Source organism: Strix uralensis, chromosome 4 (assembly GCF_047716275.1).
Source record: "Strix uralensis isolate ZFMK-TIS-50842 chromosome 4, bStrUra1, whole genome shotgun sequence".
Taxonomy (NCBI): domain Eukaryota; kingdom Metazoa; phylum Chordata; class Aves; order Strigiformes; family Strigidae; genus Strix; species Strix uralensis.
This window is the reverse complement of record NC_133975.1, coordinates 17,489,170-17,507,043: the sequence shown is the minus strand read 5'-3', so window position 1 is coordinate 17,507,043 and position 17,874 is coordinate 17,489,170. Positions and strand designations below refer to the sequence as shown.

The 17,874-nt window shown below is 38.6% G+C and overlaps 1 protein-coding gene across 12 annotated transcripts in view; it reads left to right on the top strand.

Annotated features, from left to right (window-relative positions):
• LDB2 (LIM domain binding 2) overlaps positions 1 to 17,874 on the top strand; it is a 378,161-nt gene that overhangs the window by 352,971 nt on the left and 7,316 nt on the right. For 6 of the 12 annotated variants that reach the window (XM_074865849.1, XM_074865850.1, XM_074865845.1 and 3 more), the window contains 2 exons: positions 13,483 to 13,606; positions 14,726 to 14,877. In XM_074865849.1, coding sequence (XP_074721950.1) covers positions 13,483 to 13,606; positions 14,726 to 14,877 — 276 coding nt within the window. The remainder of the gene's footprint in view (positions 1 to 13,482; positions 13,607 to 14,725; positions 14,878 to 17,874) is intronic. The other 6 variants (XM_074865847.1, XM_074865854.1, XM_074865857.1 and 3 more) reach the window with 3 other exon arrangements.

The following is a 17,874-nucleotide window of genomic DNA, read 5'->3' as shown; positions in this document are numbered from 1 at the left end:
AAGAGGGAGCAAGGATCTTAGTCATTTCACATCACAGAAGATTAGTGCAGGGGAGGTGAAGTTGAGTTGTGTTATAAGGCTGTTGAATGATCCAGTATCTAATTTATTAAGATACCAGGCAGATTGGGCTATCTGATTTTTCTAAGTGTGCATGACTGTCAGTTTGGTTAGTACTTCTCCATCTTTCTGTCTATGCTATGCTGCAGTCCAGGGCGGGTGGGAAGAGGCTGGACTGTCCCCATTTGGCTGTGGCCACCATGTCGTGGCACTTTTCCCTCTCAAGGGGCACGTTAGATGTGTTTCCCAGGGACTACCTCTGCAGCACGGACAGACCACCGAGCGCTTGTGTGAGCGGGTGGTGTGAGGCGGTGCCATCGCTGTACACGGTGCCCCCATAGCACTGCGAGGTGCAGTTGTTCTGGGAAGCAGGGGCCACGCATGCCAGTGTGTTATACCTCCACCTGACTGTCAGATCCACCCACCTTAAATCCCATCCCTGTTTTTTGTATAGATCCTGACAGAACAGCTCAAGTACACTGTGTACAGTCAGAGGAAAAGTATTGATTTTGCTGTACCTGAATAGAATTCGTAACAGAAAAACAAACCTAATGTTGGTGTTTTGGGTTTTTTTTTCTTTCGACTTTTGTGCGTAGGTTTCTGTACTCACCGTATAGTATTTGATCCATGTGAAGTACAGAATTAGAGCTTGATTTCTAAGATGGTCACAACCCAGGCTCTGATCTGTGCAAGCGCAATTTCAGAACCAGTAAATAATTTTGCCGATGTTTTATTGCCTGTATTTAATTGAAGTGCAAAGTAATAATTTTGCTCCTACCTATAAATCAGAGAATCAGATGGGCAGTTATTACATTTTTCTGGGGCAGTCGTCAGGATCTGTACCCAACTACATCAGCATTAGCAAAAAGATTCAAAATTTATCTTACCCGCAGTTCACTGGACCAAGGGACAACTAGCCTGATCCGAAGTATATCCTTATTTATTTTGCGGATGTTGCTGTGAATTAAGTTTATTAAAACATTATTTTAATAATAGGTATAGTATACATTAGTTGTGTTACTAATGCCATTCTTATGAAAACAGTTTAAGCATTGTTAACGCATGCACTATCAGTACTTAAAAGTATTGTTGCCTGATGGTGGTAATACAGCTTCACTAGTGGATGATCTATAACTGCAAGAATTAAATACTGTCTCCTTTAAAATCATTAATCCCTACTTTCTTTGAATACGTTTAATTAAAAAGTTCCTTTTTCCAGTAATTGCTGTTTTTATATAACCCCAAAATGGAATTTTATTGAGGCTCAAGGTCTTTTATATAAACATCCATCTGTCCACAGCGTAACAGTGCTGGGACAAGTTTTGTGGATTTGGTGAGAAGTGGAGAGATTACAGAAGACTGTGTGTCCCTGTAAGAACTGTGAACTTTTGTCCTCATGGCTCTGGAGGATTTTTGCTTTCATAATTTTGGTACCAAACAAGGGAATTGCAGAGTCAATAGGAGAGAAAATCATGAAACAATGGTTTAATGTCTAGTGGAGTTGCTTTATTAATTTATAAAGAAAAGCTCCTTCCTTATTCCTTTTTCCTGTGTCAAGCTCTGCACTGCAATGTATCATCTGCTTCTTTTGTTGTTCCTTTCTGTTTGAACACAGAATTAAGCAAACCTCAATTGCATATGTAAAAATACATATATATATCTCTATCTATCTATGCTTCAGGCTGAGAGATATCACTAATAAAATAGAAAATATGTTGGTATTAATAAGGTTGGCATTCAAAAAGTATGAAATAAATGTGTGGAAGTTTGTCAGCTTATTAATCATTCCATTATAAGTGGTGTTTTTACTTTCATTGCTCTAACATCTAACCACAGTTCATTGGCTAAAGGCCAAGCTAGCTTTTGCATTGGCACATTACCATGCGGTGTAGTTCTGTACTTCTCTTCCATTTATTAATGCTGCAGACTTCCTACAATTCAGGCTAAAAATAGAACTGGTTATGTGAAAAACACTGCATTTGTGCTTGAGCTGCAGTATAGAAACAAGAGGATTTTATATGGACGGGGGAAGAGATTCATGACACAGAAGAGCTAGCTGCTTATACTCTGGAAAAAGCTTTCTTTTTGCATGGTTGTAAATAAGATTAGAGTTTCTATGTACACCTTAGTCTGAAGGATGAATCACAGTTGTGGTATTGCCTCAGTATGTATGAATCTTCATGTGTATCTATTGTATGAAGCTGATTTCTTGTACGAGGAACTCTGAAAATAGTGCAGTGTAAAAAGTGACTTTGTAAAATCAAAGGCAAAGGTGATGTTTTGTTTTCCAGTATAAAGACAATCTTCATCTGTGGCACATATTTTGAAGTATCCTTGAAAAATTATACACTGAACTGAAACTTCAACCGCACCACTAAATTTTTTGGCTTGTAGTTTGGCCAGGCATAGCCTCTCCTATTGTTCTGCTTTCAGTATCTTTTAAGGCAGCATTTGCTGTCTCCAGACCACTTCAGCATGAAAACATTCCTAAACTCATTTCCAAGTTGTAATACAACTGCACACTAAAAATTGTCAGCATTCAAATGCAGTCCTTACACTCTTACTCTTTTTTATAATGCTGTGATTTATTTTGGATCAGCAGTAGTTTGAGCAAGACAAACAACATACCGGATTCCATCTGAACCTAAGGGAGCTGCCAGGGACACAGGTGAAGAGTGATAGTGGATGCATTTCATAGTCAAAATGAAAAGCGGCAAAACTGATAAGGTCTCATTGTTGCACAAATAGAAAAAGCTAACAGTTTGCATATCAGAAATATCAGGTGTTAGGATTTGACTCAGAACTGCTGAATAGTAGCTTGTCTGCCTTTGGAGAAATAGAGAGGAAGGAAATGTCATGCAGCAACATCACATGTGATAGTGATGGGAGATGGCAAACAGGGAAATAGACCTTTCCGATGCTGTTTCCTAAAGATACTGTTTGGACTGGCTGTGATGGTGGATTATTAAGGAATTCTGATTATTAAATATCTGCACTTGGCAAAGAATAAGAGACAAATGAACCTCTTTTGAAGTGCACAACAGTCTCCGAAGTCACCCTTGTTTTGTTCTTAACCCGGTACTGGGTAAGAAATAAAATTGGTGATTGTGTTAGAAACAGAAGCAGTAATAATGAAATGAGAATAAATTGTAAGCTGTATGATTTTTGAACTATCTAGAGAAAATGAAATTAAGAAAGCTTTCAAATGTCATCTGCTTTGCACTAGGCCACCAAAACACAGTGAGGTAAAACAACAGCTATTGGGTTTCTGTGTCGATTCGTAACCTATAACTGGATGTAAAAAAGGAGAGATTAGTTCACAGGACAAGGCTCAAGTAAAAAATATTTGGTCCAAAGTGCTTAGTTCCTCCTCTTAATTACTAGACCAGCCTTAACCCCCACATAATGGTGGAATTCCATCCAAATCCAGTACAGGCTGAAATCAATGGATCTGTTCCGATTTACATTAAAATTTAATTTTGTCCTGACAAGCTCTCTGAAATTGATACTCAGTGTAATAGCAAGTGCAGTATAAAGGATTTTATCATGCAGTCAACATGATGCACTTTGCAATATAATTTAACACTAATGTTAAATTAAATTACAAAGATTAATTTTATAGTCTCTCTTAAAATCATTTAAGAGCTTAATTCTGATCTGTGTAAGACACAAATCTTGCCTATTGATCACTGAATATACAAATAATTGTGAGAGAAGAATCACACAATATGATGGGCTGTACAAGACTTTTTGTTATGATACAGGCTTGTGATTGATGTATCGATCCTTTTCTGCAGTTAGGATCTCTGCTGAAGGAGAAGGCTTAAGCGGGTCAACATCATTGCAGAAAACACCAAACAATCTATATTCTTTGGATGAGGCCAGATTGCACCAAGAAGTCTATAAGGAAGAGTTAGATGGTGAATTATTCAGATTCTGGGTTTTCATGGCCTTCAGAACTAAGTCCATCAGGAGGAAGATGAGATTTCTCCTGCAAGTCCTTTTGATTTCATTAGCTGAAAATACATACAGCAACTGGATGTACATTTGCCTCTGCCATTGGGATTCCAGGAATATCCACTTGTGTGATTGAAACGAACTGCCCTTACTTTGCCTGATTTGTCATCAAGGGAAAAGGAAAGGAACCACTTCACTTTGGTGTAGGATCTAGGAAGAGACATGAGCCCAGCTGGTACAAACAAAATTAAAAGCTCGTAAGACTTGTGTGATGCTGTTGAAGGAAGGGGTTTTCAAAACATCTTCCTATTGTACAGAGGTTGAATAGGAAAAAGACCCTTTACTGAAAAGACATTCTTTTAATGGCTGGATGATGAGAGGAAGAGTGAATAATTGAAAGTTGCAAAGTTATCGCAACGAATCCAAAAAATATAAATTTATTAAAAATCAGCATTAAAACTTCAAAGATAAAAGCAAAAATACAAACAATAGAGCTCCTTTTTAAACCCATAAACTGTAGGACTAAATAGAAAGATTAAGCAAAATCACAAGGAAATTAAAAAGAGCTACTTTTTCAAAAAATCTGATGGGAGAGGGTTATGAAATAGTTACATCAATGACTGCAAGGCCTAAAGATTTTTTTAATGAATAAGAGTATTGTGAAACAGAATTCTTTCCAGCACATGCTGGAATGATGAGCATACTGGCAAAGTGATAACTAAATAAGGCAGATGTCAAACTCGTCTCCACAAATGCAACTGCAGCATGAGTGTTTCCCCTCAGACAGGGAAAGGAGAGCACATCTGTCCAGTTGAGCATTCATTACATGGTATCTCGAAGGTGCTTCACACCATTCATTACATATAAACTGAAGATGTCACTAAGACTGCTCAAGTCCAGTGTAAGAAATACTTAGTTTGGTACAATATAAATGCTAAGGTGGCCCTCAAATGAGGTTCTCCTCAGGGGAGAGAGTGCTCAGCTGTCTGCAAAGCATTTCAGCAGCAGTTCTGCAGAACAAGAATGTTTACAGGAATGCTTTTCTGCTTACAGAAGTGTTGATCCGGAGCCCTTTCACTAGTATGGGCACACTGCAAGGGAGTGAGGAACCTGAAGTCCCAGGTGGGATGCAGGAAAGGAGGGAGAAGCTTTCTGAATTGTGAAGGAAGTTGGGTTCCTTGCTGACCAGGCACATGGTTTTGATTCTGCCACTGATGCCACCATACAAAAGGGCAGAATTAGTGGCCGTGAGAGCTAGCAAAGTTTCCATAATCACCTGCATTGTTCGGGAGTGTGTGGAGGAGAGGGCACTGGTGGAAACTGATATGTTAGCTGATATGATAGCTGATATGTTAAAAAAAAACAAAAAAAAAAAACCAAAAAAAAACAAAGAGGGAAGGAGAGAGAGAAAGAAATTAAATGGGGGTCCAATTATGAGTATTAGCTGCAGCACTGGTGATAGCTGTGCTATGTTAAGAACTGTTTCTGTTTCCTACCCACTCATAGTATTTGCTTGGAAAAACACAATTTTTTTTTAAGCTTAGCCTTACCTGAAATGAATGCTGCTTCTCTCCATTCTCACTGTTGCTGGGAATTGAAATGGCTGCAGATACAGAGCAGTGTAAAAACATGATGAGCTATGTAGCTTGGGAGCAATTGAGCAGCTGAATACTGCATTATTGAGAAATCATTTGCTACCTCTGGGTGTTAGTGAGAAACTGGAGAGTCCTAGACTGGCATTCAGGGCAGATCATAGGATGAATAAACATTACTGAGTGCTGAGTATTTACTAGTGAATCCAGCATGGAGCTTCAGTAGTTGCATGTCATCCCACTGCATCTTGCATGGTTAGCAATGCACAGAAAAGAAATAGCAAATTCCAGGAGCCTTGTGGCAGAATTGATCTTATATTTTTTCCGAAATAACCAAGTTATCAATGAAATGAATGACATTTTGCTTAATGTGCAGCAGGCAATCTGCATAGTAAAACAGCTATATTTTTAAGAACCATTTAAATATATATCAGTAGTCCTCAAGGGACTTGTAGATAGCTACATGAAATTGTTGTTTTCATGTGCGTACCTTACTGTTGCCAAATTACGCCTGGTTTAGTATTTTCCCTCTTATCTAGTTGAGATAGGAATGTCTTTAGAACAAAGGTAGTTTGTAAAATATCTGTGTACATCTCTGGCATTGTATAAATAATAAATAATAAGCTGTAGATGCTAATGATCATTAATATTGCAAGTGTTAAGCTAGAAATTCTAATTCCTAGCTTCTTAGGTGATTGCAAGTATAAATATTTCTTCACTCAGCATGGTGAGTAGTCACAAAACATGGAACCTTCTCCGGTGCAGAGTGATGGCTATTAAGTATATCCCAGACCTAGCAGATCTCAGGTTATGGCATTTGTCCCAGAATCTACTCTTGCTATGTATTGTGCTGCAGAATGAGTTTCTCTATTTTTTTAAAGCTAACACAAAATATCCACTCCGTATGGTTTTGGAGACGTACTTAAAATATGAGCCAAGTTCAAGCTGATGCAACACTGTCTTGCTGAGTCCTGAACTAGTCTAAAACAGTTTCTTTGAGAGGTGTGATCACATTCATCTCAATGAGATTTTAAGTCAAAGCCTAAAGAAAGAAATTTCAGTGACAGTTTTTAAACCTTTTCATTACTATCTGTTTAAAGCAAATGTACTTAATTTAGGAGCAAATAGAGTAAATGTGCCTATACCATATTTCCAAGCAGTTTCTCACCTCCTTCTGGATACCAAAAGCTCATATTGTTCCCTACCTATGTAGCAAAACCAGTTACTTCAATCTGCTTATACAGTGCCAATTTAAAAATCTTTGGCACAGAAAGAATTAGAAATATGGAAAGAACAGTAGTCACGGTAAACAAGGCAGGGATTCACTCTATGGTATTGGACTACTTAAGCTATTGGGGTTAAGAGCTGCCTTTTCATTCTGTCCCAAAGATCATCTAAGGTTTCACTAAAATAAATGAGCCTGGGCAGACTGGATTTTGAATAGTCAGGTTAAAATAACTAGTTTTATAACTTAAATCGAAGTGATTACTGAATTTGCTGCTTGCTACACTAAGTACTGCAAAATTTCAAAATTGATCATTTATTTATTCCATGTATAACATTATGTGAGATGTACAATGAACATTTCTTATTAGCATCCACATCTCGGCAGGAGTGTACAGTGGCTCTTCAAAAAGTGAAAGCAGGTAGCAGACTAGTATGTTGAGTGATGGGAATCTCAAACCCACTTATTTTGGCTTAAAGTTTATTATGCAGGGAAGGAGCATGGATATAGTTGATCTGCTGAAACACATTGATGGAAGAGACTTATATTTGACTTGACATACTGGGCAAGAGCTTAGAACAAAGCAAAAGCAATCCCCTCCAGAAAAAACAAGTATGTAAAAAAACCCTCATTTCTTTTGGTTCATAAAAAACTAAAAAAATTCTCATTTATATCTCCATGTTTTTAATGGAAAACAAAGATGGCTTTTAAGACGAAAATGTTCTGTATTCACATGTGATTCTTAAAAAACACAAGCTATTTTCAGCAGTGAATTGCAAGCCGGCCAGTGAAAGAAGCAGCAATATGTTCCTAGGAAATTTTCATTCCTCCCTCTGTTCTGCAGAGGAATGATACTTACATTAATTGTGAAAAACAAGCATGAGCAGAGAAATTTAAACTCAGCTATAAGCCTTCGCTATTTCTAATACCAAAGTATGAACCGTATCAAGGACAGCATTACTGTTTCAGTGCCATACTGCTGGGAGTGCAGGGCACTTGTACAGGGCTTTGACTCCACTCCTGGAAGTCAGACTTTCAGGTATAGCTCTTTCACAGGGGCTGAAAAAATATCCATAATGTGTCCCCTTCCTCATCACAGTTGTATCAGTAAAATATCATGGACCTCTGGAAATACATATTTGTGGATGTCCATAAAACAGTGTGCAGTTCTCTTCAGAAATCCTGCCCCACTGAAATCAATGGGATCTTTCCCAGAGAAATGCACTGGGACCAGAATTTCACTGGCAGCGTTAACTGGAGCCATTCTCTCTAGAGCACATACAGGGCATGCAGAGGGAAGACTACATTTCAGCGTAGAAATAAAATGGCATTGTGTTCAGATTTGTTACTTAATAACTCAAAATCTTTGTGGAGGATAAAAATTGATCTCTAAAAGAAAATACTGAACCCCCTCAAGGCTGCATAGAGTATTCCAGGTATACTTTCGCTGTCAACATCCTACTGAACATTAGACAGTGACTAATACTCCCATTCAAATGTTGTCACTTTTAGGAAGGGTTGTAGATCTCTGTGAGCTTTGACTATGCAACAGTTTCTATAGTTTTCAAGTGATTAATACAGACATTCAACCTGGAGAAGTTTCAAGCATCAAAGAATTAAAACTAAATTTCAGTAAAACTTCAGAAAACACTCATCGCTGTCAGGTTCCTTGCTGGTTTTATTCAGAAAAACTGATGTTACATTACACATTAACATTTGTAAGTGTCATCTACATGAAAATTTTAGATAATTCTATTTTTTAAATTGTGGTTAGTGAAACTTTTGCTTATACAGACAAAAAACTAGTAACCATGGGAAGATACAGTTCTCAAAACTTGCTTCTTTTGGTAGACTTTGGGACTCGTTGGCTGCCCACCACTTATTGACCAGATATGTTTCATACTTTAAAGAAACTGGCTGGTAGTTATGTCAGTCTCACCACCTAGGTATTGCAAGACTCAGTCCCACTGAATTCTCTTTAAAATGCAAAAGGCATTGAAAGACTGAAAGGCTGCAGTTCTTTTGTGCTCCTAGCCTGTAAACAGGGGAAGACTGTTAGCTGGGCTGGCTCTGCCACCTGCAGCTCAGAGCCGGCAGGACCACAATGTCTTCACCAGCAGTGTAATAAACCTTTGCTACTGGAAATGTAAAAATTCTCATGGAGACAAGAGGTTTCACTCAAGAGGGTAATTGCTAATTAAATTAGCAATAAGCAACATAAGCTTATGGTATGCAAAAGTAAGGCAAAAGAGAGTTTTCACATTGGTCTTTCTGCTAATCTTCAGTGCTATGAGAATGCACGTCTATTCTCAGAATAGAATAGAAACCCAGTGTTAAAACAAAAATCATAAGGCTAAAACCATTCTTGGTGTGACTGGAGTGATCTCAGAGCTCAATCTGACCCCTTACCTATGAAGCCCGATTTTGGCTCCACTAATAACTGAAGTATTACAGGAAATTATGTGTGGATCTATATTCTCAGAACCCTCTAACTCCTGTCTGCAGTGCCTCCAGTATCTCCTCATATAATTCCCTTCTTAAAACACACTGTTTTTTGAAACCTATAAATGCTACTCTTCTCCTCTAAAAAAAAAAAAGTCATTAAAAAAATCAAATCCTTCCAGATGTGTTTTACTAATGCAAAAAACCATGTGCTTTATTATGTTCCCTACTTTCACTTCCCTGAGCCCCAAGGGTATAACATTACCATTTTCTCAAGTTGGATCCAAGCCCTGTAATTGATGAATTGTCCATAGGGTCCATATGGAACTCTAGTGAAATCACTGCATGCATGTGTCCCAATGTGTGCTGGGCACCCACAAGTATAAACTTCTCATGCCAATGACTTCTCTCACTGTAAAGCACTGTGTTTGTCTCTGGCACTGGATCCAATTCACAGCTATCCACAGTGAAACAGCAATGGTCAGACATCATTGCGATGAGCTCAAATAAGAAACCATGACTGGAAACTAATTCTAATAATACTGGGTTACTAAGCATCATGTGGAGTTCTTTCAGTATGTTTTAGTACTGCAGAGGGAAAGTACATGATCTATTGTGATACACATTCTTCCAAATGTGTTTTAAAAGCTAAAAGAAGCATAATTTTTCTTTTGACTTTGGGCTTCATTCAGTTGCCCACACACTAATGACACCTTCTAGTGCTTGAAACATCCACATGGAGCCTTGTGTCCTTCTGGGACAGCACGAGCGATCAGATGGATCAGATCCAGGATAATTCAGGGCATTTCAGCTGTGCTAGACAACTATGGGCGGACAAATGAGTCCCACCTTTTGTGTTGTCAAAACATGGAGCTTGGAAATCTCTAACTATGTCTTGTCAAACATTGTCATTAAAGGTTCTGGGTCCCTAGAAATGTAGAAATTATTTCTGTGATCATACATCCTCACTGCACTAAAGTCTTTAAGTCTTTAGGGTGTTTTCCTGGGTGACTGATTCTGAGTTGTGCAGAGAATGATTGTAGAAGAGATCAGTTATGCTGGTGTTCCAAATATTATTATTATAGTACTACAGTAAAGACTTGTACATTATAATGTTATCCAATGCTTGGAAAAAATGTTAAAATAGATTTTTTGAAAAGGAATCTCACAGAGTGAAATTAGGTGATCTGTGGGGAATAGGCAGTCTAAGCCTCAGGCTTCTTCTATATGCCAGTGAATGCAGGAGTATGTGAAACATTTTGTTAGCTTTGTTTTAAGAAGTCACTTTGTAAGATGATGCAGTCAAACCAGTCTGCCAGTTACCCTGCTCACTAGCAGTTAAAGATGGATGGTGGTTTTGGCCAACCTAGCTCTTAAATGCATTTTGTCCCCACATTTTTAATCTAGCTCTTTGAAAAAAACAAGCTACTGATTGTCACTGGCAGGTTCCTCAGACTTAAGATAATTGGACCACAATCCTTTCCTCTTTCAGGGATTTGGTTTTGAGTCACTTTAGATTTCAAATAGGTCTCAAAGGTCACTGAAAAAGGCTGTGAGATCTAGTATCAATCATCATTAATCCAGTTCATTTTACATTTGTGCCGAATTCACATGATCTAGACACATTTAAAATGGACTTGTCACTATAGAGTACAATGCCCTCCTATTACTCAGGCATCCAAAGCTGACCTTACAATTTGCAGACTTTAGGGGGAGAAAATGGTTGTGAATTCCCCAAAACCAGAAGAGAAAGTGACGTGAGTCCATACAGCTCCCAAATATCCTGAAGATGATACTGTCCCATGTCCCAGTGTAGGGACCCTGGCGCTTGTAATTTTGAGTCCATGTGTGTGAGATCAGGTAGGCATTGCTACATTTTGGGTCCATATCACATTTTAATCTTGTGTGTGAAGTGAAAGAGATTATAGACAGGATTAGCAGTCAGGATATCCCCAGGCAGCAGGGACTGCATAGTTCTCCTCAGTGCGCATTACAGTTAGAGCACAATAGGAAACATCATTGCCAGATGATAAAGAAACTTTCTCTTTGTCACCAACAATAAATATATATGGAGGAGTAAATGTGTCATGAATAAAGTGTCCCTAAGGAAATATTGGAAGACCCTACATGTATATTTACATACTTTGGGGGCCAGCAGCAGTAGGACTGTGTGAGTGTAGTGCTCTGCCCAGGCTAACTGGTTTGTTAAGAATTAGCACAGCTATCTTCTTCATGATAGTCCCTATCTGCTCATAATGAGACAATTTAGGCAGCCCTGCCAGAAACCCAGACTTTTGAGAACCAAAGCAATGGTATCAATTATGATCACAAACCTCTCTCACACACACAAAACCTGAGCAAGTCCCTGCAGGTTTCAGAATAAATTGAATAAGAACTCAAAGTACAACATCTCTTTCACAGCATAAACTGGATCCTGTACTTACTTTAGGATCTGATGCTCTTAATTTTTGGTAGAATTTTGAACCGGAGGAAAATCTGAGCCCAAAGTGCACAATCTGATAGCAGCTCTCTGTGTATTAGATTACCTTGCAGATATTTATCTACAAAAAATATATGTAAAAAGTCTATGTAAGAAAAAAGTCAATGAGGCAACTGCAGATGCAATTTCTGCAGTTGGAAAAAACATAATTCTTCATACTGAAGCTCTTCATTCTCCCTGCTGCTTTATGTTATCTCTGTTTCAACTGCTGTTAATGAAAGGCTCATCAAAAGGCAGTGCCAATACACAATAATATTTAAATGCTGAATTAATCTCTTAGTCCTCATGGCAGCTCCCTTTCAGCTATTTTCCCTGCATACTTTGCATCTCCATTTACATGAATGAGAGTGGGGTGCACATGGGGAGAATGGAGCAAACATTGATTGGCTCTGCAGCCCAGAGAAAATAATTTGCTTCATGTCTTATATATTTGTAAAAGTGTGGAAGGAAAACAACGCCTGCTGAAGTAAATCCAAGATTCTCCTTCAGCAAGACTTGCTAAAATTAAGTAAATAACTCAAACGAAGACTCGGCTTAAGTTATGCCTTTCTGCAGTTGCCATTCTGACTTATAATAATTTGACCAACTTTTTGCCTTACTTCCATTGGTAAAAAAAGCCAACCCTTCCCCTGCTTCTAATGCAGTTCTGCTTTGAAAAGTGACTAGAAGTGGCATGCAGACGCCATGTTTATTCTGTGTGAGCTATTTCCTTATCAAATGTGCTCAGTTAGCAAGTAAGGAATCTTTTCCTCCTATGTGCCAGCCCTGCAAATTTCAGGTGGAACCTAGGGGTCAACCTGGATTTTTTCATCTCATGTAGGATGACCAAAAAACAAGGATCCTGCAGGCGAGAGTAAGCCCTCAATTATATGTGTGCAATTCTGTAGTCTTCCGTGGCTTTGCATAAGGTTTTACTGCCTGGAAATGATTCTGTGGTGATAAACAGGAGGGAATAGAAACCAGCTCACTGTTCTTTATGCTAGATCAGCTGTGCTAACAGGAGCAAAAAGTGGTGAACAGTGATTTTTATTACTAAGTGAACAGATAGAAAATATATAAGACTATTGAAGGAAGAGGTTTGCTTGAAATTTCCTGTTTTCAGAAATCTCCAGCTTTGACATAATAGACCGTTCAAGCTGACGAGGAAAATAAAATGCTTCTCTTTTTTCTTGGACATGTTATTCATGTGAAGGGAAGAGAATGTATAGTTGTCATAACAAGAAAGGAACAAAATTATTTTAATTATTTTGCATGCAATAGCAAGACAAAATACCATGTTTACAATCCTCATTTATGAGAAGTCTTCATTGTGGAGTGCAACAGGTCAGAAGATCACTGTGTGTACATTTTGCTATATGGGAATGATAACCTGCTATGGGCATTTTATTATTTATTAATTCATCTTTGCAGCTTTGGTCATCAAGCATGAAATTTTTTACTCTTCTGAAATATCTGTAGTCTGGAAGACCAGAGTTTAAGTTTATCTGATTTTTTTTTTAAATACTTAAGCTAGCAAATTGTGAGCAAAAGTTTTCTCAGTTCAGGGTTTTCATCCTGCAATCCCAGTGCAGATTAAATTGTGCTATTACAAGGCTTACTCTGTTAGCAAGGGTAAAAAAAAGCCAGGAATATACTTCCCAGCTATGTAAATACTGATCAACTGAGTTTTTGCTTGGACGAAATAATTCTATTCTGACTTTTTCTTTCAGTTGTGTGTAATACTGGAGCCAATGCAGGAACTGATGTCAAGACATAAAACATACAATCTAAGTCCTCGAGACTGCTTGAAGACTTGCTTGTTTCAAAAATGGCAGAGAATGGTGGCCCCACCAGGTATGTTTCATTTCCAGTGTTTTACTTATTTTATAGTTAAATGGGAAAATTTACTGCAAATTTACTTACAAAGGAAAGTAATAAGAATTAGCACTGTTCCAGAAGTGAGCCTGAAAATTATTCTGATGTTTTATGATTTCAGTCTGACCCAACTGATTTATAGATGTGCACATTCAGATGGTTTCACTATGACTAGGATATAATTTAGTACAAAAATATGTGTAGATGGAATGCAAAATGCCTACTGGCTCCATTAGAATTCATCGTTTGTGTAATTCAGCTTCCTGCTGTGACTCTGAAATTACAGCTACAATTCATAATTAATTGTCTTTGAGACTAATATAATGTTATTTACAGGCCTGGACCTAATCTCCTTCCTCTTACACCTCAAAATAATAATTCTTTTTTCAGATTATTAAAGATTTGTATATCTAAGACTATTCACGTGGGTGCCCAGGCCAAATTTTGAGAAGTACAATTGCCCCTCTGTTCTTTGCCAGTTTAAGCAAAGCTATGTAATTGTCCTGATTCGATCTGAGTTTGAAGACTCGCAGAGAAGTGGCATTCAGCATGCTTTAATGTGTTCTCTTGGGAGAGGCAGTTTTAAAGACGAAGCCCCCATCAGAGGTGGAAGCAACTCAAATGGTAGTTGCTTGTATGGTGCATTGATGGCAGCAGTAGGGTAGAAAGCTACCTTTAGCCTTTGCCTCTGGCTGGGTCAGTTGAGGCTGTACCCTAGATCAGAATAAGACCTGGATTTTTGTTTAGCACTGTTGCTTGCTGTGTGACCTTCAGCAAGTTACATGGTCACTTTGAGCATCATGATAGTTATCATGATATTCCCATTGGTAAAATGCTTTCAAATATCTTTATAGATAATGCTGGGAGAGTAAGCTTCATTAGTCCGTTAGACAAAACTGAAAGCAGATTCCATTGGTTTGGGTCCAAATATTATTCTACGGTTCATATGTTAAATCTAGTATTACTAGTACTACTACTAGTAAACATAGAAATTTAAATCTAGATGAAAAAATATTTCAGCACTTCTACTTATGGATCATTTTAGTACATGCTTTACAATATCTGCCATTTGCTTTCCTTCTTACCATTTTATTGCAGCAGAACCCACAAGACAACCGACAACCAAACGGAGAAAAAGGAAAAACTCTACCAGCAGCACTTCCAACAGCAGTGCTGGGAACAACGCAAATAGTACCAACAGCAAGAAAAAGTCAGCTGCCGCAAACCTGAGTCTATCAAGTCAGGTACCTGTAAGTCTCACTTTCCTTTTAGGCCTGAATCTCTTACAGTGCTTTAATTCTTTCCTTACATTGTAAAGAAGGTGCATTCTTGAGCCTAAACTATCACAAGCAAAAGGCAATCTTGCAGAGTGTGCTGTGGAGAGATGTGAAGAAGCCATTCTGCAGTGCAGCTTTAACAAATGACCCTCCTCAAGCAGGAGTATGGACCAGATGTGATTTTTTTAAGGCCTGCGCCAGCTCCCTTCCTTGTCAGTGGGAGTCCTTCCACTGGCAGTGGGACTCAGATTGGGCCTGGTGTTTTTAGACATAGCATGAGTCTTGCAGACTTCCATCTGCCAGGCGCTAAGTGAGGATGAGTCCCTGTGGAACAGGACAGCCAAACCTGGGCAGAGTGCTGGTCTCTCTACATTAGTACCTTACTCCTAATCGGTGATGGGTTCAGATGCTTCAGTGGAACAGGTTATGAATTAACTGACCTGCAGAGTTTATCTCTTTTTCCAACCACTCCACTTGCAGAGGATAGATCCCCTGGAATATGGGTCTCAGCTTATCCACCCTGGTAGATGTAACTGTTGACATCCTAACTCTATAAGGAAACACCAAGTCATTTCCAGAACTGTACCAGCACTTTAATAATGTCATGTTTATTGCCTTAGTGACAATATAGGGGCAATCAGACCCCAAATTGTGACAAAGTGTGCCTTAGTCAATAAGGAGATAGCTTATGCATTTTAAAGCTAAGGAAATTAATTTGATATTATAGGAACTATAAAGTGGTATCTTGGGAATAACATGCAGGGATTTTTATTGGATTTCTGATCAGCAGATAGGAAAGGGCTAGGTCTCCTCTGAAGCCTGACAAAGAATATAGGCCTTTTGATAGCAGAAAGCAGGCACCTCCTAGGAAGCTTGAATACCCAGATAAAAAAGAAGAGTAGACTAACACCAGTGAAATGAAATGAAGATTTTTGTTTAGCAACTGATTCAGCAATCCACTAGCTTACAGAAGCTTTGGGCTTCGGTACATTAAACTCATATTTTCTCCTTGTCATATTAAAATTTTCACGTGGCTCACATCCCTGGAGTCAGATTCTTTCCCTAATATAGGCATCTCTGGGTTTTTCTGGCAGCACAAAGCAGTCAGAAGGCCAGCTACCTGATCCCCTGGTGGCAGGGACCACTCTGCCTCACTGACCATGTCTGCCAGAAAACCCCTTGGATCAATAATCAACTATATTTAAGAAGAAACAGCAATTAGGTGCAAAACTGAGCAACCAGCTAGTTCCCTGCTGTCTCCAAGTTTAAAAGACAGTAAAATCACTTTATCTTGGCTACTCCCTGCACTGAGTTCAGTTCAGTAGGACCAGAATCTGACCCCCTGCCTCTCTTTAGCCTGCTCCTCCCTGGGGAGACGACTTTTGTTGGTTTCAGTGGTAGCCATGTGTACTTGTATGTTTGAGTGTAATTGAGCCCTCTGATAGTTGCTTGTCACTCCCACTGATACTCAAACTGACTTCAGCTACTGAAAGGCTACTTCTGACAGATGTAGTCAAGGCTGCTCTTCCTGATGGAGATGAGCATCTGAGACATAATGGTGACGTTTATCATGGTATGAGGGATGGATTTATAGTCTTCATTGACTTTCAGAATGCTGCGTAGTCAATATTTTTCAATATTGTTCACTTTCTGTACCAGAGTACCAAGATGGTCCAAACTCCTTTGTATGGAGGATCAGGTTCCATTTTTAGGGCGCTTCTCCTTTCTCTCAGTGAAGTGGAAAATGCTTAGCTGTTCGATTTGACATACTAACAGTTCTTCCCATCTTCCCCACAGCAAAGATAGCAAACCAGATGGAATTGGTGGTTGGGCCACCCTGTAGAGTAGACAGAACTCAAAATAATTTTAGCAGTAGGATATTTTGGTGTAAAAGGATTCAACACTTTTTAGTTAAATAGAGAGATGTTACCATGTTTCTTCAAAATTATGCATTCTTTGAAGTAGGCCTTATTACAGGCATGCCACTGCTTTCTGAAGTTAGCTGCAGGTAGCAGTAACTTGCTTTCTGTTTCTTTCTGTTAACTTTTCCTTAAAGTGAGTCATTCAGTAGTTAATGTTTGATTTCCCTTATATGCAATAGAAGACAAGATATCTTCAAACACAATTTGACAGTTTTCAACTAACTAAAAGCTTCATTTGGCCATAGAGCTTTCTGTGAATGGGACTTTCCTGCTCAATAGAAAAAATACTACTGAAATAATTCATTTTCAGTGTTAAAAGCATTTTCCCCCTCATTATTAGAGAATAGGAATAAAATCACTGTATCTTCTGTCCAGATGTCACGTAACCAGAACTAGTTTCAGTTTCATTTTTACCATTCTCCTCTCTGGAGAATCCCAACAATGAGCTCATATCCATACCAAACCTGGATTAATACGGTCATGTACTCCACCTTTCTCTTTTTCTCCAGTCATTTCTTCCCAGCCAGCAGACAGGCTCTCCACCATAATAGAATCTAACTCCTAATTTCCTGTCATTTTTATGCTTCTATGTTGTTTTCTCTTTGATAGTAAATTAATCCCAGTTAGAGAATGTTTTCTTAGCTGCTATTCTATGTAACATTTCTTGGATTAGAATATTAGTAATTATTCAGTTTTGTTCCCGCAGTAATGCTGTGTACACTCTGGCAAATATGTGAACTTACCATATACCTCACCCACATTTCTCACTCACACCATTAACTTCTGTCTCTTTAATGAGGTCTTCATGTCTGGAGAGGCAAATATTCCATGTTCAGGACAGTGACTGGAAAGCAGCTGGGGTACCATCAGCTATGACAAAGCTTGAAACTTCAGAGAGATTTGTCATTTTCCACGTAGTCCCTTCCAGATCTTCAGATAAATACATGGGGCTAAGCAAACCTTGATCAATCAGATGGAACAGTATTTGTCACATATACATTCTTCTTCTGTAATAGGAAGTTGTGTCATTCCCTCTACCCATGTTATT